This window comes from Natator depressus, chromosome 14 (assembly GCF_965152275.1).
Source record: "Natator depressus isolate rNatDep1 chromosome 14, rNatDep2.hap1, whole genome shotgun sequence".
Classification (NCBI taxonomy): Eukaryota; Metazoa; Chordata; order Testudines; family Cheloniidae; genus Natator; species Natator depressus.
Genome location: NC_134247.1, coordinates 40,039,167 through 40,066,369, shown reverse-complemented (window position 1 = coordinate 40,066,369; position 27,203 = coordinate 40,039,167). Strand labels below are relative to the sequence as shown.

General features: G+C 56.6%; 2 protein-coding genes across 2 annotated transcripts in view; both read right to left on the bottom strand.

Moving 5' to 3' along the window:
• The window catches only part of LOC141998456 (butyrophilin subfamily 1 member A1-like), a 321,911-nt gene that overhangs the window by 167,923 nt on the left and 126,785 nt on the right, over positions 1-27,203 (bottom strand). The window lies entirely within an intron of this gene.
• On the bottom strand, positions 655-27,178 carry LOC141998480 (E3 ubiquitin-protein ligase TRIM39-like). The gene is made up of 6 exons (XM_074971334.1): positions 26,762-27,178; positions 24,977-25,072; positions 19,064-19,294; positions 18,548-18,570; positions 18,345-18,448; positions 655-1,443 (listed from the first exon to the last, which is right to left on the bottom strand). Exons 1-6 carry the CDS (start codon positions 27,176-27,178, stop codon positions 893-895), a joined length of 1,422 nt encoding a protein of 473 aa, XP_074827435.1. The 3' UTR covers positions 655-892.

Here is a 27,203-nt window from a genome sequence, read left to right as displayed (position 1 = left end):
CTAAGAATACAGCATTTGAGGTTTTGTGAGAAAAAGCAAGGAAGGGTCATATCTTGATTACCGATTATATGCAGCTAGAAAGTGAATTAATGCTGAGAGAACTTCAAAGAATATTATATAATCTTGTATGAGTTAATTTAAATATATTGCTTAATTAATTCTATCATTTTTAAGCTATTAATTTTCAAAGGTGTAGTGCAGGAGGTGGGTGTATGTGCCCTGCCTTCCAGAGAGAACCGGTCAAGACAATAAAGGGCGGGGGGGGGAGAGAGAGAGAGAGAGCAGCTGCACATGTGTGTAGTTGTGATGTTTATGACACACGTACATTATAGCTGAACAACCCTGTCTGACAATTTAATAGTTTATTTTGTGAAGACAAATATTTTCGATTTCTTGAAATTCCACAGTTGAAATACAAATGATGTTATTGAGAAAAGTTAAACTTCAACCTAGATTTGAGGGAAGAATCAAAAATAAATGTAAATAATTCCAGTTCTAAAAATATGTTTAGATGCTTGTTTCATAAATACTGTTGAAATGTAAATTGAAATATTCTTGTTTATACACCTTGTTACAATAATATATTCTAAATTAGAAAAATCTTTTTTCTTTCATATTTTACCTTGAGAGTTCACAGGGGTAGAAAATTCTGGCAGGAGTGAATGACCCCATCCCCCACCATCTGCTACCCCTGGGGCAGGGGACGGGGCAAGGTGAGGGCTGGGGGTTGCCAGGTGTCCGGTTTTCGACTGGACCCTCCAGTGGAAAAGGGAAACTGGCAGCATCCGGGCAGCACAAAAACTCCAGTAGCTGCAGTAACCGGCCCCCCCCCCACAGGGGGGCGAGAGGAGCAGCAGCAGTGGGGGGGCCAGTCTGTGCCGCGGGGTCACTGTCAGGGACCGAGATTCCCCCCGGCCGGAGCCGGGACCGGGCAGATGATCAGGGGAGCCGCGTTTGTACCCCCAGTGTTGAGACCGGGATAGAAATAAGGGCGGAGCGTCCCGGAGAAGGTGTCAGTGAACGTGAAGAGATGGGACCCGTCAGTCACATTGTAAAACGAGACCTCGCCTGCCTCATAGTCCAGGAAAATCCCCACCCGGCCGGGCCGGACGCTCACGGGGAGGGGGGTCGAGGGGGAGGTGCAGGCAGAGTATTCCCCATCCCTCAGTATGAGTCTCCAGTAGTCTTTGTGTGTGAACTCCCCCTTCCTGCTCACAGATTCCCTGCAAACCCCCAGATCCCATCTTGTCTTGTCTCCCACCTCCACCTCCCAGTAACGCCTCCCGCCCGCGAACCCCTCAGCGCCCAGGACACAGACACAAGGATCAAATCTCTCAGGCTTGTCGGGCAGATCCTGGCGTGTGTCTCCGTCTCTCACACGTTTCCGATCCTCAGACAGGATGAGGTCGGGATTTGCCGTGTCTGGATCCAGAGTCACGTCCACTGGGGAGAGAGTCACAGAGTCAGGGCCGGGGGCAGGGGCTGGTCACTGGGATCGAAGGGAAATTAACCTGTGTCCCCGTTAATCCCTGGGGGGGGGGTTGTTGCCCGAGGGGAGTCAGGGCCCCTCTGCCTGTGAGGAGACGATGGGGGGAAAGGGCAGGAGGAGCGGGGGAGGGGTGGGGAGGTGTCACTGGGGGCAGGGGAGGGGAGAGGCTGATGCTGGGAGAGGAAAGGGGAGGGGCAGGTGACAGGAGCAGAGGGGGGAGGGGTAGAGGGGAGGGACAGGCACAAAGGCAATGTGGGGACAAGGGAAGGGGCAGGCACCATAAGAACAGAGGGGGGTGAAGGACAGGATCCTGGGGGCTGCAGGGGGTGGGGGGAGAGGTGGGCTCCATGGGAGAAGAAGGGGATGGACCCCAGAGGGCTGCGGTGGGCAAGGGAAGGGGCGGGCACCACAGGGCAGATGGGTGTGAGGGAATGGGGGAGCTTCAATGGGGCAGGGGAAATCAAGGGGAGGGTGAGCTGCCGGGGGGTGAGATGATGAGCAGTGGGGAGGTGCAACCATGGGGGGTAGCGAATGGGCAGGCACTGGTGCCGGGGGGCAGAATGGGGGGTGAAAGAGCAGGTGAGCAGAAGGGGGGCAGAGAGAGGGGTGTGGAGAAGGGCAGGTCCTAGGGGGGCAGAGGAGTATGAAGGGAGATGTGGGCACCAGGGGGGCAGAGGGAGGATGAAGGGAGGGGTGGGACTCAGAGATTAGGAGAGGGGGAGGGGAGGGGTGGGGCAGTGCTGAGGTGAGGGGAAGGGCAGAGACCAGGGGTCTAAAGGGGGTCGAGAGAAGGGACTTGCACCAGGCGGGCAGAGGGGGCAAAGGAAATGGCAGGCACCAGGGAGGCAGATGGGGCAAGGGTAGAGCTGGGACTTGGGGCAGAGGAGGAGCTGGCACCAGGGGATGAGAGGGGTGGTGAGGGGTGCAAGTGTCATGGAGGCAGAGGGCGAGGGGAGGGGAAGAGTGAGAAATAAAGAGAAGATGGCATGGATGATGGTGGCAGAGGGGCGAGAGGAGAGTGAGGTCAGTGGGGCAGAGGGTGGTGAGGGGGTAGGCATCAGGGAGGAAGGGGACAAGGGGAGGGTCAGGTGTTTGGGGGGGCAGGGGGAAGGGGTCAGCACCAGAAGGGTGCGGGGGGTAAGGGAAAGGGTAAGTGCCAGGGGGATTGAGGGGGTTGAGCAGAAGGGCAGACGAGGGGAGGGACAAGCACCAGGGGGCAGAGAGGGGCGAGGAGAGAGGCAGGGGCAGGTGGGTAGAGGGAGGTGTTAGAAGACGGCATTGGGGAGAGGCAGGTGCCAGGGGGGTGAGGGAAGGGGTGCGTGCCAGGGGTGAGAGAGGGTGGGGAGAGAGGCAGGTGCCAGGAGGGCTGAGGGGAGTAAGAAGGGCAGAAGCCAGGACAGCAGAAGAGGGTGAGGGGTGGGACGGCCATCAGAGGGCAGAGGGGGTAGAGGGGAGGGGCAGGCACCAGGGACGCAGATGGGAGTGAGGGAAGGGGTGGGAGACATGGCAGCAGAGGAGGGAAAGGGGAGAGGTGGATGCCAGGACATAGAGAGGGTGTGAAGTGATGGGTGGGCTCCAGGGTGCAGAGGATGTTTGGGGGAGAGGGGAAGGTGCCAGGAGGGCAGGGGGGGAAGGGAGGGGGGTTTCCGGTGGGGCAGAGGTGGGTGGAAGGCAGGGGCACATGGCAGGGAGGCAAAGTCGGGGGAAGAGGGGTCTAGGGAAGCAGAAAGTGGGTGGGAAGAAGGGGAGGGACGAGGAGGAGGGGTCAGAATAGATGCAGGGTCCAGGTGGGCACAGGGGTGAGAAAAGGGTAAGGGATGGGCAGGAGCCAGAGGGCTGAGGGAGAGGTAGGCCCCAGGGAATCTCTCTTGCTTTGGGGTCATGTGTGGTTGGTTTCTCGCTAAGAGCAGGTTGGTGCTGGCCCCACACATACTGCGGGTGCAGCCCTGCCCCAGGGGGCGCAGCTAGGACTCCCCATGCTGGCGGGCCCCACGGGCACCACCTTCCAGTCAGGCAAACCCCACAGCCAGCCCCTCCCCTCTCCTGGCCCAGCCTGTCCGCCATGGGGCAGTGGTCTGGGTTGGGCTCAAGCGGGCGGCAGTGCAGTGGAGGATTCTGGTGGGGGGGGGGGGGTAAATGCGTACTAATAGGCTGTTGCTAATGAGGCCAGGGCAGTGGGGAGGGGAGGGGGCATTTCCCCACTTCCTGCCCCCTCCCTCTGGGGGAAGCTGCACCAGGCACCAATCCCAGTTCACATCTGCACAGCAAGTCTGCCCTGGGGGTTTGCACCGGTGCAAGGAAACCCCGGCAGACATGGCCTGAGACACTGGTGTGCCAGGGACCGTAACCCCTCCTGTCACGGGAGTTATAGATCAATAATTACAGGGTGACTGGAGCAGGGGGGCTGGACTCCGGGTCCCCCAGGTCTGGGCCCGACACACTGGGCTGCAGAATCAGTCTCGCTCCCACGCTCTGGCCCAGTGCCCAGGGCAGTGTTTAGACACAGGGGGACGTCATCAGACCCCCAGTGCCCAGCAGCTCAAGCCCTCATGGCGTCCCACGGGGGGATTGAACAGGGGGCTCCCCGCTGAGGGCCCAGCCACTGGGCTAAAGGCTGGAAGGGAAGCGGCGGCACCTTTCTGTTCATTGAAACTCGTCAGCAAACTTGACATGGATTCGCGAATAATTTCTGTCGATCCGAAATATAATTTTGCAGCAAATAAACTATTTGTCCAAAACATTTCACCCAGCTTCACTGTAAACCTGTCTGAGCAACTTAGGAGCCCAAATCCCAGTGACTTGCAGTGAGTGACCCTCAACATCCCCAGAAACGCAAAGGTCAGACTCAGGACATCAGCTATGAAACACTCCAGAGCTGCTATTTAATTTGCCCTGGGTAAAAAAATTCCCCCTGAGCCCCTGATCTCGCCCCCAAAATCAGGCTGAAAATGGAGACCCCCACAAATCAGCCTGAACTCTCCCCAGAGCGATTGTCCCATGGACGATGCTGGCGGCACAGACCCTCTGCAGCTGCACCTGGGCGTCTCCCAGAGCAGATAATGGTCACACAGACCGTCCCAGAGCCCCAGGGGCTCCGGTGTCTCCATCTAACGACTGCGCCAGCCACCCCCCTCGCTCTCATTAACCAGCCCTGGATCAGACGCGCTGGGAACTTTCAGACCCAGACTCTGGACACACTCTGGGTTCATGGACACAGCCCGCGGCAGCGAGTCTCCGAACGGGGTGGACAGATTCAGGCTTGTGGGGCTCCCTCTTTGGCACTAAAAATAGCCACGCAGACGTTCAGGCTCAGACTGAAGCTCAGGCTCTGAAGCCCAGTGTGGAGCCAGGTCTGCCCCTCACAGCTCAAGCGAGGAGATTGTCTGTGTCCACGTCCCCTTCACCCCATTCCTGGGACAGGGAACAGCAGCCCCAGGGCTCCTCCCTTCACCCCCAGGTCAGGGGAGCGAGACCCCTTGGCCTTTTGGGCAGTGGGGCCTCCCAGCACTGATTCCTGGGTCAGTGAGAAAGTGTCTCCACCTGGAGAGCTCTGTGCACCCAACAAATACACAGATGTGCCCGTGGATCAGGATCCGGGATGGTCCCCTCCCCAGGAGTGATGGAAACTCCCTAACAGTAGAGGGGCCTCTGGTGCCTAAACCATGGCCCCGCCTTCCCGTGTGGGTCCTTCTCCTGGAGCTCCAGCCCCGACACCACCCTTTCTCCCAGAACCCCTGCCCTCACACAGCCCCTTCTCCCCGAGCCACAGCCCTCACACTGCCTCTTCTCAAGACCCCGCCCCCGCACCGCCCCTTCTCCCCAAGACTCCACCCCCTCACCGCCTCTTCCCCCCCAACACCCTGCTCCCAAGGTCGCTCCTCTCTGCCCCCTCCCGCCCCTCATCGCTCGCCCTTACAGCCGGTAAAAAGTGGGAGACCCGGCCCTCCTATCAGTAAAAGTGATGGGGCCATGGTCTCCTGGCCCCTCTCTTCCAGTGCCATTTATTTCCCCCCTCAACCCCGGGAGGAGCGGGGGCATTGGGGCAGTGTCAGTATGTTCAGTGCTGGGGGTACAAGTGGGGTTTACACCCCTCCCACTGGAGCTCTGGGTATCGAGGGTACGAGGATGTCACAGCGGCCATGTGAGCCCCGCACTGTCCTGCCAACGTGGCTCAGCCCTGACACCTGCTGGAGCCTCTCCCTGGGGAGGAACCGTCCCTGCGGCCCCTTCAGGCCTTGGCCTCCCTGCGGACATGGCCGGTCAGGCTCCCGTTAACGAGAATTACGACATGATCTCCTGTTAGCTGGGAGCCGGACTCTGAGCCTGGGCTGAGATCGGTGACTGGGGAGTGAAAGGCCCCAGCTGCCCTCTGCTCCCCTGAGCCAGCCCAGCGGCCCCAGCCATTCAGTGCAATAACAGCGATGCTCACACCTGGTGACACCCCCAGTGCCGGCAGCGAGCAGGGCGAGGGCCTGTCCAAGGAGCAATGGGTGCAAGCTGCAGCAAGGGAGACTGAGGCTGGAGATGAGGAAACACTTTCTAAGTCTCAGGGCAGTGAAGCTCTGGACCTGGTCCAAGGGAGGCTGCGGGATCCCCGTCACTGGACGTTTGTAAGAACAGATTGGACAAACCCCTGCCAGAGATGGTCTAGGCCCTGCCCCAGCACCAGGGGCTGGGCTAGGTGACCTCTCCAGGTCCCTTCCAGCCCTGCATTGCCACGAGTCTAGGTTACAGCTGTTCCTGGGGCGTGGTGTGTGGCACGTGGCAGAGTTAACACTGTTAGTGACCATAGCAGCTCAGCGTCCCTGCCAGGGGCCTGGGTTGGCATGTGGCTGCCTGGACCCAGCTCAGCAGGGTCGGGAGGATGAGGAGTGGGGCAGATTCCAGGACCTTGGTGGGGAGGGAATGGGCAGGCACCAGGGGGACGGAGCGATGCAGGAGCCTGGGGGCAGAGGGTCTGGCTAGGGCAGGGACAGTCACGAGTGGGTGGAGGAGGGTAAGAGGAGGGGCAGGTGCCAGGGGGCTACGGGGTGAGGGTGAGCAGAGGAGCATGTGCCAAGGGAGAAAATGGGATGATGGGAGGGGCAGGCACTGAGTGGGGCTAAGGGGGAAGGGGAGGGACACCGGGATACCGGGAGGAAGCACGAGCAGGAGCACACGAGAGGGCAGGGTTCCTGCCTCATACTGAGAAAGAGGGACAATCAGCGAATTATCTCAAGTGCCTATACACAAATGCACGAAGCCTGGGAAACAAGCAGGGAGAACTGGAAGTCCTGGCAAAGTCAAGGAATTATGATGTGACTGGAATAACAGAGACTTGGTGGGATAACTCACATGACTGGAGTACTGTCATGGATGGATATAAAGTGTTCAGGAAGGACAGGCAGGGCAGAAAAGGCGGGGGAGTTGCACTGTATGTTAGGGAGCAGTATGACTGCTCAGAGCTCCGGTATGAAACTGCAGAAAAACCTGAGAGTCTCTGGATGAAGTTTAGAAGCGTGAGCAACAAGGGTGATGTCGTGGTGGGAATCTGCTATAGACCACCGGACCAGGGGGATGAGGTGGACGAGGCTTTCTTCCGGCAACTCACGGAAGTTACTAGATCGCAGGCCCTGGTTCTCATGGGAGACTTCAATCACCCTGATATCTGCTGGGAGAGCAATACAGCGGTGCACAGACAATCCAGAAAGTTTTTGAAAAGTGTAGGGGACAATTTCCTGGTGCAAGTGCTGGAGGAACCAACTAGGGGCCGAGCTCTTCTTGACCTGCTGCTCACAAAACGGGACGAATTAGTAGGGGAAGCAAAAGTGGATGGGAACCTGGGAGGCAGTGACCATGAGATGGTCGAGTTCAGGATCCTGACAAAAAGAAGAAAGGAGAGCAGCAGAAAACGGACCCTGGACTTCAGAAAAGCAGACTTTGACTCCCTCAGGGAACTGATGGGCAGGATCCTCTGGGAGAATAATATGAGGGGGAAAGGAGTCCAGGAGAGCTGGCTGTATTTAAAGAATCCTTACTGAGGTTACAGGGACAAACCATCCCGATGTGTAGAAAGAATAGTAAATATGGCAGGCGACCAGCTTGGCTTCACAGTGAAATCCTTGCTGATCTTAAACACAAAAAAGAAGCTTACAAGAAGTGGAAGATTGGACAAATAACCAGGGAAGAGTATAAAAATATGGGCATGCAGGAGTGAAATCAGGAAGGCCAAATCACGCCTGGAGTTGCAGCTAGCAAGAGATGTTAAGAGTAACAAGAAGGGTTTCTTCAGGTATGTTAGCAACAAGAAGAAAGTCAAGGAAAGTGTGGGCCCCTTACTGAATGAGGGAGGCAACCTAGTGACAGAGGATGTGCAAAAAGCTAATGTACTCAATGCTTTTTTTGCCTCTGTCTTCACGAACAAGGTCAGCTCCCAGACTGCGGCACTGGGCAGCACAGCATGGGGAGGAGGTGACCAGCCCTCTGTGGAGAAAGAAGTGGTTCAGGACTATTTAGAAAAGCTGGACGAGCACAAGTCCATGGGGCCGGATGCGCTGCATCCGAGAGTGCAAAAGGAGTTGGCAGATGTGATTGCAGAGCCATTGGCCATTATCTTTGAAAACTCATGGTGATCGGGGGAAGTACCGGACAACTGGAAAAAGGCTTTTGTAGTGCCCATCTTTAAAAAAGGGAAGAAGGAGGATCCTGGGAACTACAGGCCAGTCAGCCTCACCTCAGTCCCTGGAAAAATCATAGAGCAGGTCCTCAAGGAACTGATTCTGAAGCACTTAGAGGAGAGGAAAGTGATCAGGAACAGTCAGCATGGATTCACCAAGGGCAAGTCATGCCTGACTAATCTAATTGCCTTCTATGACGAGATAACTGGCTCTGTGTATAAAGGGAAAGCAGTGGACATGTTGTTCCTTGACTTTAGCAAAGCTTTTGACACGGTCTCCCACAGTATTCTTGCCAGCAAGTTAAAGAAGTATGAGCTGGATGAATGGACTATAAGGTGGGTAGAAAGTTGGCTAGATTGTCGGGCTCAACGGGTAGCGATCAAAGGCTCCATGTCTAGTTGGCAGCCGGTATCAAGCGGAGTGCCCCAAGGGTCGGTCCTCGGGCCGGTTTTGTTCAATATCTTCATAAATGATCTGGAGGATGGTGTGGACTGCACCCTCAGCAAGTTTGCAGATGACACTAAACTGGGAGGAGAGGTAGATACGCTGGAGGGTAGGGATAGGATACAGAGGGCTCTAGACAAATGAGAGGATTGGGCCAAAAGAAATCTGATGAGGTTCAACAAGGACAAGTGCAGAGTCCTTAGGACGGAAGAATCCCATGCACCGCTACAGACTAGGGACCAAATGGCTCGGCAGCAGTTCTGCAGAAAAGGACCTAGGGGTTACAGTGGACGAGAAGCTGGATATGAGTCAACAGTGTGCCCTTGTTGCCAAGAAGGCCAATGGCATTTTGGGATGTATAAGTAGGGGCATTGCCAGCAGATTGAGGGATGTGATCGTTCCCCTCTATTCAACATTGGTGAGGCCTCATCTGGAGTACTGTGTCCAGTTTTGGGCCCCACACTACAAGAAGGATGTGGAAAAATTGGAAAGAGTCCAGTGGAGGGCAACAAAAATGATTAGGGGACTGGAACACATGACTTATGAGGAGAGGCTGAGGGAACTGGGATTGTTTAGTCTGCGGAAGAGAAGAATGAGGGGGGATTTGATAGCTGCTTTCAACTACCAGAAAGGGGGTTCCAAGGAGGATGGACCTACACTGTTCTCAGTGGTAGCTGATGACAGAACAAGGAGTAATGGTCTCAAGTTGCAGTGGGGGAGGTTTAGGTTGGATATTAGGAAAAACTTTTCCACTAGGAGGGTGGTGAAACACTGGAATGCGTTACCTAGGGAGGTGGTGGAATCTCCTTCTTTAGAAGTTTTTAAGGTCAGGCTTGACAAAGCCCTGGCTGGGATGATTTAGTTGGGGATTGGTCCTGCTTTGAGCAGGGGGTTGGACTGGATGACCTCCTGAGGTCCCTTCCAACCCTGATATTCTGTGATTCTATGAGGGACATGCATCAGGGCCGTAGAGTGTGAGTGAGGGGCAGGACTGGTGCCAAGGGAAAGAGAAAGATGAGGGGAGGGGTGGGCCCCAGAGGTCCAAAGGGTGGGATACAGAAGGGGCGGGCAGCACTGGGGGATGGGAGGAGGGGAAGGGGCTTGCACCAGGGGACACAAGGCGTGAACAGAGGGGCAGGCGCTAGGAAGGGAGAGGGGGAGTAGAAGGAGGGGCTGGCACCAGAGAAAAAGGAGGGGGTGGGAGAAGGCGCAGGTGACAAGGGGACAAAGAGGGGTGAGGGGTAGGACAGGTTTCAGAGGGACATGCAGGGGCAAGTGGTGGGGTAGACCCCAGGGGGCAACAGTGGAGCGAGGGAAAGGGCAGTCATAAAGGGGGAGAGGGGCATGAGGAGTGCGTGACAGGAAGACAGAGGTGGGAGGAGGGAAGGGGTAGTCACCAGGACGGATGGGGGGATGAGCAGAGGGGTAGATATAAGGAATGGAGAGAGGAGAGGGGCGGGCACTGAGGGGCAGAAAGTGGGGTGTGGAGAAGGGCGCGCCCTATGGGCAGAGGGGTGTGGAGATGTGGGCATGAGGGGGGAAGAGAGAGGGGGAGGGGAGGGGTGGGGTGAGACCCAGAGGTTAGGAGATGGGGAGGGGAGGGGCAGATACCAGGGGGCCCAAAGGCGGGCAAGGGAAGGGGTTTGCACCAGGCAGGTAGAGGGGGCAAAGGAAGGGGCCGGCACCATGGAGGCAGATGGGGGCAATGGTAGAGATGGGCCTCAGGGGGGCAGAGGAGGAGTGAACAGAGGGGCTGGCACCAGGGGACTAGAGGGGGGTGAGGGTGCAGGTTTTAGGGAGGCAGAGAGTGAGGGAAGGGAAGGGGGAAGAACTAAGGGGAAGGTGGCAGGGGAGGGGGTGCTAGGGAAGGGGCAGGCAACAGGGGGTGGCGGTGAGGGAAGTGGCTTGTACTGAGGGGAGAAGTGGGGGCCAGGGCGGGAGAAGGAGGGGCAGGAACCGGGGGCAGAGTGGGGGAGAGACAAATGCTGGGGGTTGGGGGACAGTGGTGGGGCATGGGATGGGGAAGGCACCAGGGGCAAATGGGTGGGACAGTGAGGGAAAGTGTGATCGTCAGTGGGTAGGAGGGCAAGGGAAGGGGTGGGTGCAGGGAGGCTAGAGGGGTACGAGGGGAGGGGTGAAAGCCGGGGGGCACAGGAGGGTGAGCAGATGGGCAGGCGCCAGGGGGACAGTGGTGAGGCATGGAATGGGGCAGGCACCAGGGACAACAAGGGGCAAGAGGCCGTATTGGAGGCAGAGGGGGGCAAGGGAAGAGGTGGGCGCCAGAGGGGCAGGGGGAGGGGCAGGTGCCGGGGGACAGAAGGGGGTAAAGGAAGGGGGCAGACAAAAAGGACGGAAGGGGGTGGGGAGGAGTGGGTGCCAGGAGAGGGGGGGTGAAAGGAGGAGTGGTCACGAGAAAGGCAGGGGGTGGGGCAAGTAAATGGGTGATGGGGGAAAAGGGGCGTGAGGAGAGTGGAGCCAGGGGGCAGAGGGAGTGAGGGGGGTGGGCATCAGGGAGGAAGGGAGCAAGAGGAGGGGCAGGTACCAGGGGGCAGGGTGAATGAGGGAAGTGGTCGGCACCAGGAGGGTGCAGGGGGGTCAGGAAAAGGGCAGGTGCCAGGGGGATTGAGGGGGTTGAGCAGAAGGGCAGACACAGGGAGGGCAGAGGAGGGAGGGATAGGCACCAGGAGGGAGAGAGGGGGGCGATGGGAGGGGTGTGCACGAGAGGCCAGAGAGGGGTGAGGAGAGAGGCAGGGGCAGGTGGGTAGAGGGAGGTGTTAGGAGAGGGGATCGAGGAGGGGCAGGAGCCAGAAGGTGAGAGTGGGGCTAGAGGAGGGGTGGGCACAGGGGGACGAGGGAAGGGAAGGGTGCCAGGGGTCAGAGAGGGTGGGGAGAGGGACGGGTAACAGTCGCGGCTGAGGAGGGTGGGAAGGGCAGGAGCCAAGACAGCAGAGGAGGGTGATGGGTGGGGGGGGGGCATGAAAGGGCAGGGGGGGCGAAGGCTGGGGAAGGAGACATGGCAGCAGAGGGGAAAAGGGGAGAGGTTCATTCCAGGAGGTAGCAGGGGGGTGAAGTGATCGGTGGGCTCCACGGTGCAAAGGATGTTTCGGGGAGAGGGGCGGATGACAGGACGGCAGGGGGAGAAGGGAGGGGTGAGTTCCAGGGGGGCAGAGGTGGGTGGAGGGCAGGGGCACATGCCAGGGAGGCAAAGTGGGGGCAGAGGGGCAGGGGCCCAGGGGAGCAGAAAGGGGGTGAGAAGACGGGGTGGGGTGAGGATAGAGGCAGGGGCCAGGTGGGCACAGGGGTTAGGGAGGAGCAGGAGCCAAGGGGCACAGGGGCATGAGGAGATTGGCTGGTGCCAGGGGGCAGAGGTGGGTGGAGGGCAGGGGCAGATGCCAGGGAGACAAAGGTGGGGAAAGGGGCAGGGTCCCAGGGGGAGAAGCAGGAGTTTGGGGTGAGGATGAGGGGGTCAGGTGGGCATAGGAATTGAGGGAAGGGTAAGGGAGGGGCAGGTGCCAGGGGGATAGAGGGAGGTGAAGGGGGGCAAGAGGGAAGGTGAAGGGGGCAGGCCCCAGGGAATCTCTGTTGTTCTGGGGCCATGTGTGGCTGGTTTGTTGCTAAGAGCAGGTTGGTGCCATCCCCACACACACTGGGGGTGCAGCCCTGACCCATGGGGCGCAGCTGGGACTCTCCATGTTAGGGCACGGGCAGGGTGTCTGGGCTCGCTGGAAGGGGGCAGGGTAGCGGGAGATGGGAGTTGAGGGGTGCTGGGGGGAACAGGGGCCATTGCTAATGAGGCTGGGGCAGTGGGGAGGGGGGGCATTTCCCCACTTGCTGCCCACTCCATCTGGGAGAAGCTGCACCAGGGGCCAGGCCCAGTTCATACCAGTGCAGCGCATCTGCACTCGGGGTTTGCAGTGGGGCACCGACATGGCTGAGACACTGCTGTGCCAGGGGCCAGAACCCCTCCCCTCACGGGGGTTATTGATCAGTATTTACAGGGTCACTGGACCAGGGGAGCTGGAGTCTGGGCTGCCAGGTGCAGCCCGACCCACTGGGCTGCAGAGTCAGTCTCACTCCCATGCTCTGGCCCAGTGCCCAGGGCAGTGTTTAGACACAGGGGGACGTCTTCAGCAGGAGAGATTGTGGGAGCCCCACATCTGACACCCGGAGTGCACCGGTTCCAGCCCTTCCTGGATTCCCACATTCCAATTCCTGCCCCACATCCCACGGGGGGATGGAACCGGGGGCTCCCCGCTGAGGGCCCAGCCACGGGGCTAAAGGCTGGAAGGGAAGCGGTGCCACCTTTCTCTGTTCATTGAAACTCGTCAGCAAACTCAACATGGATTCGCGAATAGTTTCAGTCGACCCAAAATATAATATTTCATCAAATAAACTATTTACCCCCCAAATTACACCCAGCTCTATTTCAAACGTGTCCCAGAAACTTAGGAGCCCAAATCCCAGTGACTTGCAGTGAGTGACTGTCAACATCCCCAGAAACGCACAGTTACGGCCAGGCCAGGCTAAGGCATCAGCTATGAAACACTCCAGAGCTGCTGTTAAATTTGCCCTTGGTAGAAAAATTTCCCCACGGGCTCCCATAGCTCTTTTACTGAAGGCTGCGGGGAAAAAGATACGGCCAGTAGTAATTAGTTGCACTAACAAGGAGCTAGTCTGAATGAAAGAGACCTTGGAAGAGACTAGCTGCAGAGTTATGTGAATTCAGGGAACATCTTTACCTGGTAGTCGTGGTCTATTTTTCCAGATATATAGAAAGAGTGTACTTGAAAGACATAATAGACCAGAGTGTTATAGAGCAACTGAAGTGCACTTTTGGGTATTTCAGGGTTCCAGAAGAACTTGTGACAGAGCATGGACCATAATTCACTGACGTAGAATTTAATTTATCCAAACAAAATATGATCTTCCTCATATTACGAGAAGCCCATATTATTCACAAGCGAATGGAGAGCCTGAGAGAGCTGCACAGACAGTGAAGAATATCCTTCAGCAGGAAGATCCATTCTTTGCTCTACTGAGTTATAGACCAACCCCAATAGCAGCTACTGGATATAGTGCAGCACAACTCCTGATGGGAAGACGACTCAGAACTACCCTCCCAGCTTTGGAAAAGAATCTATCTCCAAAGTTACCAGACAAGCAGAGAATAGGCAAATCGAATAAAAAGGGGGAAAAAAATTACAAACACTTTTACATCAGACATCACTTAGAAAACTACCAGGCCTAGAACCCGGTGACCATGTTTGTGTCAAACTGGATGGAGAAAAAGAATGGAATATTCCAGGTGTTGTAAAGAAAAAGAATTCTACACCCAGGTTGTATGTGATCAAGACCAAGAGAGGAGAGTTCAACAGAAACTTCAACATCTACAATTTGTTCCTCAGAAAGAACAATCAACTGAGCAAACTCTGCAGATGATGGATGCAGAACAAGAAGATGACTCAAGGATTCCAGACTGACCATAGTCAGTCGTTGGAACTAATGGACAGCCAGATGACCAAGCTGTTACCTGTTCGGGTTGTGTAATTAAAAGACCAGCACCATTCAGAGACACCTAACAGACTGATCTGCACTGAACTTCAAAGACAGTGAGATAATGTAAATATTATAAATGGTCGGAATGTAGAACTTAACGGGGGAGATGTAACGGAACGCTAAACTGTATTATGCTGTTCAACCACTAGGTAGCGCTGGGTGTAAAATACCGTATTTAAGCTGACCCCCGTCATACTTGGCGGAAAATTCAAGGATTTTGTGATGAACACATCTGGTGTGTATCTGACTGAGAGGGAAGCTCCGTAGCCAGCCCATATCTGCGACAGGACCATCACACCAATGATGAAAGCCCAGTGTTATTGACTACCTCTGCTATGGCCAAAGAGTTGTTCTGAACTTTGACATGCTGAAGACTATGCGGGCTTTGACCCATGACATGAGCTACATAGAAAGTTGGGGAATCAAACTCCTGGTCTCTTCACACTTCGGTGACGAGAAGAAAATTATGGCCAAGGGCCTTGCAGATTTCCTTGTGGCAGCAGGGCAGGAAGTACCCCCCACCCCACTCCAGCTGCAGAACATAACCAAGTATCAGCCATGGTGAAGCCTACCTTTGAATACAGGTTGGCTCTGGGGGTGGAGGGAAATGTATGAAGACGGCTGGCCCTTTTATGGGAGTTAGGGACCAGACTACCTGTGACAGGCTCCTGTAAGGGAGAATGAGACAACCCAGACCGACCTGGAAGTAATTAAATCCCTATGTGGCTAGTTGGCAGCTAAGTAGCTAATGAGCCTGAAAAAGGGTTACCGGGGCTCAGCTGAAGGAATCCTAGGGACAGGAAGCTGCCAAGAAGAGGAGCTCCCAGGAGAGCTCACCAGAGCAAGGAGCCTGGAAGGGGTGCTTCCAGAGCAGTGGTCCCCAAACTGTGGGTCTTGCCCCCCTAGAGGGTGTGGAGGAACATTTAGAGGCATGGCAGGGCATGGACCAGCCCCCATGGGTGGCGGGAAGGGAACGCCAACCAGCCTTACTCTGCCCCCACCTCCACTCTGGCCCCACCCTAAGCCCCAGCTGCAGCTCCGGCCCCAGCCTCAGCCACCGACTCCTGGCCTGCTCCAGGCTGCGACCCCAGCTGCAGCTCCAGCCCAACCGTGGTTCCGCCCCCGGCCAAAGCCCCCAGCTCCTGGCCCCAACTGCAGCCCCAGTTTCAGCTCAGGCTGCACCAACAGCTTCGCTTCCAGCTGAAGCCTGCAGCTCCCGGCCCCAACAGTGGGTCCACTTCCAGACACGGCCCCCAGCTTCTAGCCCCAATTGCAGCCCTGTTCCTGGCCCAGCTCCCGACCGCAGCTCCTGGGGTGGGGGCACAAACCAGGTAAGGGAGGGCATGACCAAAAACGTTTGGGAACCACTGTCCTAGACAGAGGAGCTCCCCTAAGGGGGAGCAGCTGCCAGAGATGACAATGACAGCAGCAGCTGTAGCAGGACAGAGCCTTGGAGAGCTGCCCCCGGCTGGAGAAAGTGGATGCAGAGAATAAAGGCACAGCCTGAAATGACCCCAGCTCCAGAAAGAGGGCTGGAGTCATGTGATTCCACAATGGAAACTAATCCAAACCCAGCTCTGGGAAGGAGGACTGAGGACTCCTGACTTGAGGACAGTGAGGAGCTTGAGTGAGAGCTGGAGGCTGGAGCAGTGTGAAGGAAAAGATTTTATTTTGGGGTTTACTTGGACTCAGAGTGGACCCCAGGAGGGGACTTTTCTCTCAGATCTTTTGGACTATGAGGCGTAATTTCAGAAGTGCTGAAGAGGGTAAACTGAGGCAAGATGCTTGCCAAGACACCCTGAAATGACTGAGGGTGGTACGTGAGGGCGCCACCCCATGATGAGTTTACAAAACTGCAACCCATTTAACAGAACTGCTGCCCCTTCCCCATGCAGACAGAGCCTCGCTCTCTTCAGTCTGTCTGTGTGGGCCCCTCACCACAGCATCTGACCCCAACAGAGCCTGCGTCACAGAGTGGGAACCTGGAGCGAACACGGCACAGGGTTTTGGGCCACCCACCTGGCTTCCAGTGTCCCTGTCCCAGCTCCCAGGCTGCTCCGCTCCCCCACAGCCTCCAGCTCCCCCCGACCTCAGGCTGCCGCGGCCCTGCCCTGTTCCCTGGGCGGTGACCCAGGGCCCAGCATGGAGCCATCAGGGTCACTACAATACTGTCTACCACACCCAGAAGACAGGCACAGGATGGGCTCAGGGAGTGGCTGGCCCCACAATGGGAGCCTCGCACCCCCTCCCCCAATGTTTGCTGCTGCCCTTGCTGGGCCTTGTCTGCACTCAGACCAGGAGCCCTGTGGGGCTGGCAGCCCCTTGTTCTGTCTCTGCAGTGCCTGGCTCACTCGTGGCACTATATCAATAATAACACTCACTGCCCAGCCCCTAAGGGCTGCATTACAGTGCGGGGCCTTTCCCATCACACACGGGGACCCTGGGGCGCAGGGATCCCTGGTTACTCTGCCCCACACATTCACCCAGCGACAACCCCGAGCTGCCGGACCCGGGTCCCTGGGGTCAGAGCACGGGCAGTCGAGTGGCACTGACCGGCCGGGGCTGCTGGGGTGGGTGGAAGGAAAGGGTTAATCCCAGCGCGGTGGCACGTTGCTGCCCAGCCCTGGCTGGTCTCTGCCCTCTGGGTGCAGCACAGGGCGTGTGTCTCTGAGCAGGTCCCTGCCCACTCGCCCGGCCACTTGCCCCAGACACAGAGAACCCAGGTGCCGAGGGAGGAGCAGCCCCAGCAGCGCCGCATTGGCCCTGGCACGGGCTGAGCCTGCGAGCGCAGCACCAGAGGCCGCGGCGGGGGGGGGGGGGGGGGGCTCAGCCATTGAGAGCAGCAGGGTCCCCCCCCACCACCCGCAGGGGAGGGGGTCAGCGCTGGGACAACAGGCCGGGCTGGGCCAGGGGCTGGGAGCTCTGGCAGCCAGCGCGGTGCCAGCACCAAGGGCCCTGCTGGAGACCCTGGGCCTGGCCAGCCGGGAGCAGCCAGCGAGTGACTCAGGGCCTGGGGCCCGGCCCAGGACGGGGTTTCCGGGGGGGTGACAGGAGGTTCCCCAGGGGCTGAGGATCCCCTAGAAGGAGGCACGGAGGTGACTGGCTCAGGATCCCGACAGGCTCAGGGGCCAGGGGTGTGGAATGGCCCAGAGCCCAGCCGTGTTCAGGGTCCGGTGGGCACAGACTGTGCTGGGCTGGGGGCAGCGAGGGGGCAGGGGAGCAGGGATGTGCTGGCTCCAGCCAGTCACAGAGAGGAAGCTGCTTCCCCCACAGCCTGGGGTTCCTGCTCCCCGGAGCCCTGAGATCCTGGCCCTGCAGCCGGCACCCACTGCGCAGCCTCCATCGGCCGGGACAGACACACCCAGCTTGGCCCCTTCGACTGCCCCCTGCTGGGGGTGGGGGGTGGGAAGAGAGGAGGGCGGGGGTAGGATGAAAGGGCCAGTTCAACTATCACAGACCGAGCTCACTGAACCTTCCCACTCCCCCTCTCCTCTGCCTTAGCTTCTTCTCTGTCCCTCCTTGAGGTCAGGTTTGTGCCTTTGCCCCCGGTCTCCGCGCTGGGATTGTGGGGAGGGGTTTGGATGGGGGCAGCTCACGCTCAGACACTGTGACAGGGTCACATTCTCGTGAGTGAGTGTCACTCACTGAGCAGCAAACCACTGACCCAACCTCACACTGGGCTGTGCTCAGAGCAGACGAGGGGCCCGTAGGATTCAGCTTGTTACCCAGTAACACACGGCCCAGGTCAGACCGCAGCAGCCAGACCGGCCCCTCCTCCAGCTCAGAAAGCTGGGCCAGCCTTGGCTAATGGGCGCTGGGGTAGTGCTGAGCGGTGGCCACACAACGCAGCCCTCACGAGTCCCGGGAGAGAGGCACAAACACATCATCCGTTACCAGTCTGTGCAGCTCCCAGCACAATGGGCCCAGTCCAGGCCTCACAGCACCTGGCTCAGGGACACCCATTAACGCAGCCATGGAGGGGTCAGAATGTCACAGTGATGGGGCCTGGTCAGACACCTGGGCAAGTACCAGCAGGTGGCTGTAAGTAGCGGGTAAACTGCCCAGCACTTAGCGCATCAGCCTCCAGCTATCACACAGCTCCAAGCCTGTCAGCTGGGTGCAAGCGTGTCCTGGGGTCCCAGGCTCTGTCCAGATCCCCAGGCACAATACAGCTGAATGTCTCAGTAGACACCACTCACCTCCGAATCTCTTCAGCGCTTCCCTCATGTCAAGGGAAATTTTATACACGTTCTTCAGGTCAGTACAAACAGCTTCTGGTTCCTGGAGTTTCACATTCTCACTCCTATGAAGAAAACGTCCCACCATCACTCAGTTGCTCTGTGCACATGTCATCCCAGAACCACCACCAAGAATATAAGAGCAATGAACATAGGAATCACACCTGCTCAATGTGCTTTTCACATCCTGAAAGGAAAAAGAGGATCAATGTCCTGTATTAACACAATGTGCATAAAACTGTATGAGTCTCACTCTGGGCATCAAACTTGCTTGTAGAAAATAGATCAACCCTCCCAGGCTTCACTGTTTTGAACACTTGTTTCATATATATAGGGGAGACAGGAATTTAGCTAAAGGGTTCTCCCTTCTAGGGAAACAACCCATCAGTATCTGTGTTTATCGACTGTGTTGGGTCCAATGTTCTGGAGTCAGAGCAGGGATGGGTTCAGCTCAGTATCATTTTTGTATTATCCATTTAATCTCCCATGGCCTCACTGGATCTCCATGAGGAGAATTCCCCTCTAACATGAACTGCAATATTTTGGAACTGATGGAGCCCTTAGCCTCATGTTCTGTTTGTCAGTAAACCACAGAACACATTGACTCTAATTGTCGGAATCCAGACCCATGGATCTGAGTTATAATTCTGGATGGGTGGAGAATTTTGATGCCATCTCACCTTCAGCAGCTCCGCAACTGGTTGCTGACATTTCTCTTCTATCTCTGTGATCAGCTGCTGCAGAGAGGAGCTTTGCTGGGAGAGTTTGGTGACATTTTCCTGTAGTCTCTGCAGAGTCTCCCTCTCCTCCTCCTCCAGGCTCTGCAGAAGCAGCTGCTCCTCCTCTCTCAGCAGTGTGTGCAGTTTCTTAAATTCACCTGCAATCATCTCTCTCTTATTCTTCACGTTCCTCTTGAGACAGAAAAATAGGAAAGGCACAGAGAAAACGTGAGCCAGATGTTGAGTTACACGGACTGGACCTCTGTCCATGAAACAGGTGATATTAAAGTAGTATCAGGTTTGTAAGGATATTTACTTTTTTGGGAAACGTACCACAAAGGGTTTGTTTTAGTTCAGAGTTAATATGGCCAGTTCCGTAGCATGGCTGTCTAGGGTGCTTTGTAAAGACGCAGTATGTTATTGCAGGTGGCATGGGATGGAGACAGTGGAGTGGGGAGAAATCGAGGGGACAGTAAAGATTTATAGGGGGCTGCACAGGGCGTCCATGGGGGGATTTGGGAGCCAAGTGCTGGGCACTCAGACACCCAGGGGACCCATCACAGCGGAATGTGGGCAATGCTCCTTCTTTGACAACCAGCTCCCAGGGCTGCAATATTCAGGACCTAGGGCTGGTGCTAATAGTCCTTTGGGTGCCATACTGGGGCTCACATGGGTGTTGGGTGCCCAGGGCATTGTCAGGGCTGGCTTTGGCCTGACCCAGCCTGGCCGAGTGCCCCATGCCCATGTGCCCAGTGCCCCTGGGATCGCAGCCTTTAGGGAGCCCTCTAGGCTCACAGAGCAGCGGGTTGCTGATGCCAGCTGTGTCCCCACCTGCTCTCTGAAAGGAGCCGTGGGAACGATGCTGAGCCGGTGCTGATCCTGGCGGGGGGACGGGCTGGCTGCTCTGCACTGGCCTCTCTAGCTCCCCTGCAGCTCAGCCCAGAGGTGCTGGGTGACCCGGGGGTGAGCCTGCCCCCCAGTGTGACTCGGGCCACAGTGATGTTGGGAAAAGTCCCTCTTACTCTCCCTGAGATGCCAAAAGGGCCAGGGGCTTCAGCAGCTTCCCCCCGAGCCCTCCTCCCTGAAACCCCAGTATCACAGAATATCAGGGTTGGAAGGGACCTCAGGAGGTCATCTAGTCCAACCCCCTGCTCAAAGCAGGACCAATCCTCAATCAAATCATCCCAGCCAGGGCTTTGTCAAGCCTGACCTTAAAAACTTCTAAGGAAGGAGATTCCACCACCTCCCTAGGTAATGCATTCCAGTGTTTCACCAGCCTCCTAGTGAAAAAGTTTTTCCTAATATCCAACCTAAACCTCCCCCAGTGCAACTTGAGACCATTATTTCTTGTTCTGTCATCAGCTACCACTGAGAACAGTCTAGATCCATCCTCTTTGGAACCCCCTTTCAGGTAGTTGAAAGCAGCTATCAAATCCCCCCTCATTCTTCTCTTCCGCAGACTAAACAATCCCAGTTCCCTCAGCCTCTCCTCATAACTCATGTGTTCCTGTCCCCTAATCATTTTTGTTGCCTTCTGCTAGACTCTTTCCAATTTATCCACATCCTTCTTGTAGCGTGGGGCCCAAAACTGGACACAGTACTCCAGATGAGGCCTCACCAATGTCAAATAGAGGGGAACAATCACATCCCTCGATCTGCTCGCAATGCCCCTACATATACATCCCAAAATACCATTGGCCTTCTTGGCAACAAGGGCACACTGTTGACTCATATCCAGCTTCTCGTCCACTGTAACCCCTAGGTCCTTTTCTGCAGAACTGCTGCCGAGCCATTTGGTCCCTAGTCTGTAGCGGTGCATGGGATTCTTCCGTCCTAAGGACTCTGCACTTGTCCTTGTTGAACCTCATCAGATTTCTTTTGGCCCAATCCTCTCATTTGTCTAGAGCCCTCTGTATCCTATCCCTACCCTCCAGCGTATCTACCTCTCCTCCCAGTTTAGTGTCATCTGGAAACTTGCTGAGGGTGCAGTCCACACCATCCTCCAGATCATTAATGAAGATATTGAACAAAACTGGCCCGAGGACCGACCCTTGGGGCACTCCACTTGATACCGGCTGCCAACTAGACATGGAGCCATTGATCACTACCCATTGAGCCCGACAATCTAGCCAACTTTCTATCCACCTTATAGTCCATTCATCCAGCCCATACTTCGTTAACTTGCTGGCAAGAATACTGTGGGAGACCGTGTCAAAAGCTTTGCTAAAGTCAAGGAACAGCACGTCCACTGCTTTCCCCTCATCCACAGAGCCAGTTATCTCATCATAGAAGGCAATTAGATTAGTCAGGCATGACTTGCCCTTGGTGAATCCATGCTGACTGTTCCTGATCACTTTCCTCTCCTCTAAGTGCTTCAGAATTGATTCCTTGAGGACCTGCTCCATGATTTTTCCAGGGACTGAGGTGAGGCTGACTGGCCTGTAGTTCCCAGGATCCTCCTTCTTCCCTTTTTTAAAGATGGGCACTACATTAGCCTTTTTCCAGTCGTCTGGGAGTTCCCCCGATAGCCATGAGTTTTCAAAGATAATGGCCAATGGCTCTGCAATCACATCCACCAACTCCTTTAGCACTCTCGGATGCAGCGCATCCGGCCCCATGGACTTGTGCTCGTCCAGCTTTTCTGAATAGTCCTGAACCACTTCTTTCTCCACAGAGGGCTGGTCACCTCCTCCCCATGCTGTGCTGCCCAGTGCAGCAGTCTGGGAGCTGACCTCGTTCGTGAAGACACAGGCAAAAAAAGCACTGAGTACATTAGCTTTTTCCACATCCTCTGTCACTAGGTTACCTCCCTCATTCAGTAAGGGGCCTACACTTTCCTTGACTTTCTTCTTGTTGCTAACATATCTGAAGAACCCCTTCCTATTACTCTTAACATCTCTTGCTAGCTGCAACTCCAGGTGTGATTTGGCCTTCCTGATTTCACTCCTGCATGCCCAAGCAATATATTTATACTCTTCCCTGGTCATTTGTCCAGTCTTCCACTTCTTGTAAGCTTCTTTTTTGTGTTTAAGATCAGCAAGGATTTCACTGTTAAGCCAAGCTGGTCGCCTGCCATATTTACTATTCTTTCTACACATCGGGATGGTTTGTCCCTGTAACCTCAATAAGGATTCTTTAAAATACAGCCAGCTCTCCTGGACTCCTTTCCCCCTCATGTTATTCTCCCAGCCCTATGTGAGCCTCCAGCCCTTCCCCCCACCAGTCTGTGCCCTGTGCTGACCCCCCTCCCCTTCCCTGTGCAGGGCTCTAACCCGTCTGTCTGTCCGGCTCACCTCTGTGGTGGGGGAGGGGCCATGCCCAGTGTCTGTGTCTGAAGAGGCAGCTGCTTGAGCGCTGTAACGTCCACCTCCTACCTCTGCCCCGGCTGACCCGAGCCCCCAGCACAGCCCTCCAGCACCCCTGGGTCCCTCTGCCAATGGGCTTTGGACACCGACCCATCCCCCAGACCACCCCCACCCCGCCCCTGGGAGTGCTGCAGCCACAGGGCACTCAGACAACTCAGGTAAAGCCCTGACAAGCCCCAGCTCCCTCCGGAGCCCCTGTTGGCACCTGCCCGAGGCTTTGTGCATGTGGCCTGGACCCTGCAAAGGGCCGTGAGCCTGCAGCCTCCTTCCCCTCCTGCCCCCTGGGAGCTTTGAGTTACAGCTAATTCGAGTCATGCAGTATTACGATATCCCCTAACATCTCCCCCCAACAGACACGGACAGCGCATCCTTCATGGGGGCCTGTCACCTCCCGGGCCCTGCTCCCGCCCGTGGGGATACTCCCCACCTGGCTCAAGCCCATGACAGCCCCTCTCAGTGGGGGACTGGCTGCCCCTGCTGGGCCTCATCTCACAGTCGCTCGGGCTGCAGTTACTCTGCACCGAGTGACACTGATTATTGGGCTGTGACCTCTGGTGCTGTGGGACGTAACTCGCTCTCACTGGGCGATAATCAAGGGTTTCAGAACCACCCCAGTGACTGTCCCAAGGTGCAGCCGCCTCCATGGTGCCGGCTGGGAACTTTGCCGGACACATTCAAACCTGGCTGTTAATTGTTATGCACCTAAATGTCTATTGTCTGAGGAACTGAGCACCAACTGCTTCCGGTGCGGGGAGTGGGAGCTGCTGCGGTTCTGTCCTCTGGAAACGGGCCCACTTCCGCCCAGCTCTAAATACGGCGTCAGATGCAGAACCAGGGGCACCCAGCTCTGAGCATTTCAGCTCTTGTAAATGGCCATTTTTATCTGACTAGTGGGACACCGGCTTCTCCTCTCCTCCCTGCTGCTGGCGTCTTTCTCACACCCCCCACGCTCTCTGCAGGGATTTCACTGTAAAAGGCAGGTGAACCGGAACAGACATTTTGTCCCATGGGTTCATCACCTGCTAGAGACGAGCACAGGTAAAGTCACACTAACAGTAGCAGGTGCCTGGGATGAAGTGGCCACGTGATGGCAACAGAGACTGTGAAGTGGCCAAGCGCTGCCTGGCTTTACACGGACCTGCCCCTGATGCTGCTCACTCAGGGGGTGTCCACACTGCAATGAAGTTCTGACAGCACCTTGTGTAGACACACCCTGCTAGCTTTGATTGAGCGAGCTCGGGTACTGGTCGCTATGAAGCCGCAGCAGCATGGGCTGTACACGCCCAGCCAGACCCCTGGGTGTCACTCAGGGACCAGCCCACAGCTAGCTGCTGGGCCATGTAGGTGCACCCTAAGGGCAGATTTTCCACAGAGCTCCACACCCACCGCTGGGTTTGATGCTCAGAAGAGCTCAGCTCCCAGCGTGCCCCCAGCCCAGCCAGCTGAGTGAATCTGAACCTCACCCATGGGGGCAAATCCTCCTCCCAGTGCCCAGCTCCAGTGTCTGGCCCAGGCACTGGGCAGATTCATTGCAGGGACTGTGGGAGCAGGGCGAGAAGGAACAATCTCTTTCCTCCAGGCTGCAGAGAAGCTGCAGAGCTTTGTCATGGAGGCCACTGAAAACCGATGGCTGGAGCAGCCGACACACCCTCCCCACCTGCAGGAGGGAAACAGGATCCATGGAATAGTGAAAACACTGCACCCAGTATGGAGAATTTGCCCCATCTGAGATCTCAGGGGTGGGTCTGCACCACTGTACAAGGGCCAGGAACTGACCCTCCTCCTCTGCCTACAGGAGCTGCTGCGCTGAGATCCCCACCGGAGACACAGCCTGATGCTGCCAGCACCCTGGATGGCAGGTACTACAGGCCAGGGGAGGCTGAGCCTCCCCAGACAGGATGCAGCGCCCCTCCCTTTGGAGGCAGGCTGCAGATCTGCCGCCTGTGGAGTCCTGCCTGCGCTCCGCCCAGAGCCCTCGCTCCCGCTCTTCCCCCGAACCCCGCAGCACCCGCCGCTTGCCGCCCATCAGCTGTGTGGGGGGCCCTGCCACTTGCTCCTCTCCGCCCCTCCCCTGTCACTCACCCTTAAGGCAGGAGGGGGCAGAAAGGAGCAAGTGGCAGGCGAGGGGGGCCCTGGGGGAGGGGGTGGGGGAGAGGAGCGAGCTGCAACAGTGAATCGTGAGCTGGGAGCCTCTGGGGAGGGGGCTGAGCGGGAGCGGGGCATGGGGCAGAGCCGGAGTGGAACCTGGGTGGGGCCTCAGGGAAAGGAGGCCAAATGGGTCTGGAGCAGTGGGCAGGGTGATGATCCAGGCACCGGGGAATTTCCAGCACTCACGCTCGGCCTCCTCAAATGCCGGAGGCATGCACCCCCCATGGCCGGCACCAAGCCTGTGCCACGGAGCAAACAACCAGAGCAGGTTCATAACCTCATCCTGGAGCTTTATGGCCCTGTCATTCCTGGGAACGCTGCTGGCAGAAGGGCTCAGGGAGGAATAAACCTGGACACCCACCTGCCACTCTGTGGTTTTCTCCTTCTCTTCAGAGGTCAGAGCCAGGGCCTCTTCCAGCTCCTTCCTCAGAGGGCCCAGGGCTCCCTGGAGTTTCACCTGCAAGGGCATTGTGTGCGATAAACAGACATTAGTCTGCCTGTCCAATGGGTGGACAGTACTATCCATATTGGCATTTCATACAGGAGCAGTAAAATACCCTGGAAGCGAGCAGCAGACTCGGCTCTGCCGGCCCCAAAGGCCTCATGGGAGCAGAGAGGCCAGTCTCAGAGCAGGGGCTCTGCTTCGTGCAGACACTCAGGACTTCTCAAGTCCTGTGTTTTAGCTAAAGTTTCCCATCCCTGAGCACAGGCCAGAGGGGAAATAGCTGGGAAGGTTCTGAACGATCCCTCCTGCCAGTGAGAGTGAAGAGGCTGGGACAGCACCTCGCTCCACTGTACCCCAGACCCAGGCCTGGAACAAGACCCCACTGTGCTCTCATCTGTCCAGGCTCCCATGTGGCCTCCCTCAGGCGGCAGCTGAGCACCTGAGCCAGTGCAGTCCCGTTAACTGTGCAGGGTGAAGCTGTGATGTGGCTGGAGTTCAGTGAGGAACAGGGAACACACTCAATCTGGGGGAATGGGCCACCCATAATTATAACGGCTCCAGAGCTGTAATAACCCAGGGCTCTCTTCCCCTTTGACAGTGTGTGATTCATTCACACAGCACAGCAACGTGCTCCTGCCCCGTCAGCCCCGCTCTGTGCAACACCCCTGGCAGCCCCCCAGAGTCCCCTCCTGAGCCCCCCGCCAGAGATCTCCCCATTTCACTCTCTCTCTTTTCTCTGAGCCCTCAAGTTCTCTCCTCCTCCCTGCCCAAGGGCCCAGGCTGCAGCTGCTGCTGAGAACTCCTGGGGTGCTGTTCAGCTGACACCCCTGGGGTGCTGCTGCAGGGAAGCAGCGAGGGAGGGAGCCAGCAGGGGCTGGTGAGAGACAGGAGGCAAAAAAGCAGCCTTTGCATCCAGCAAAACAACTTCATAAATGAGTAGAGCTCAGACTGGCGGGAGGGGGGTAGGGGTGGGGGGTGGGAAATGTGGCTGGATTCTTTGAAGCTCCACCCATGTGAGTCACCAAAAGGAGACACCATGATCTGTTCACAGTAGATGGTGCAATGTTCAGAACAGGATGGAGTTGCTGATGGACTCCAAGGGCCTCCTGGGGCCTGGCTCCCGTCCTGGGGCTAGAATATACCCCTGGGCTCTGCTGGACTCTCTGGGCCGGGTACTTCTTTACTGGGGGAACAGAAGAGGTGGCATCTCCCAAACATCACCCGCTTGTGGCACTGGAAGGAGGCGTCACTGGCAATAAATGGTCCTGAGCTGCAATTCTCCCTCTCCGCTCGCACAGGGGAACAAAATAATTAACAGTGTTGATATTTAAATGATCAGTTCTCCAGTCTGAAGGTAACACACTCACAAAGACTGGCCTGCAGCTCTTGTGTTTTAAACCTCACTGATTGTTAACACCGCCTGTTGTGTAAAAAGTCTCCTTCTTTCAGCAGTGGAAGCTGGGTTTGAAAAGCATTCAGAATCTCAGAGAAAAGTTTCCCACAGCAGATCTTTTAAGACTTGATATTCTGATTCTGCTGCCACACTGCCAGATCATTCATTTTGTTACAGCATCTCCCGTACAATGAAGGCTTTACAGAGCTGAGTGATGCATCACACCTGTGACAGGCAACTTCCAGTGAAATCAGCCTGTAATTAAAATCCTAAGTTACTACCCATTAAACTTGACAGCAATTCCCTACCTTGTACTCCTGGGCAGCCTCCTCTATGGGAACCACCCTGTGAGCTCTGTGAGCCCGGGACTCTCGGCAGATCACACAGATGGGTGTTTGATCCTCTTCACAGAACAGTTTCAGAGCCTCCTGGTGTCTCTCACACACCCCGTCCCCTCCTGCTCCCTTCGCTGCCTGTAAACTCAGCCGCTTGGCGATTTCTACGACATTTGCCAGCTGCCTGTTGGGCCTGAGGTTTCTCTGTTGCACAGTTTCTCTGCACTGAGGGCAGGAGGCGGCTGTGTCGGGTCCCTCCCAGCACTGGGCGATGCAGGCTCGGCAGAAATTGTGCCCACACTCCAGAGTGACAGGGTCTGTGAAATACTCCAGACAGACGGGACATGTCACTTCCTCCTGGAGACTTTCCACAGGGCTCACTGCAGCCATGGCTCCCTCTGGGCAGTGGAACAGG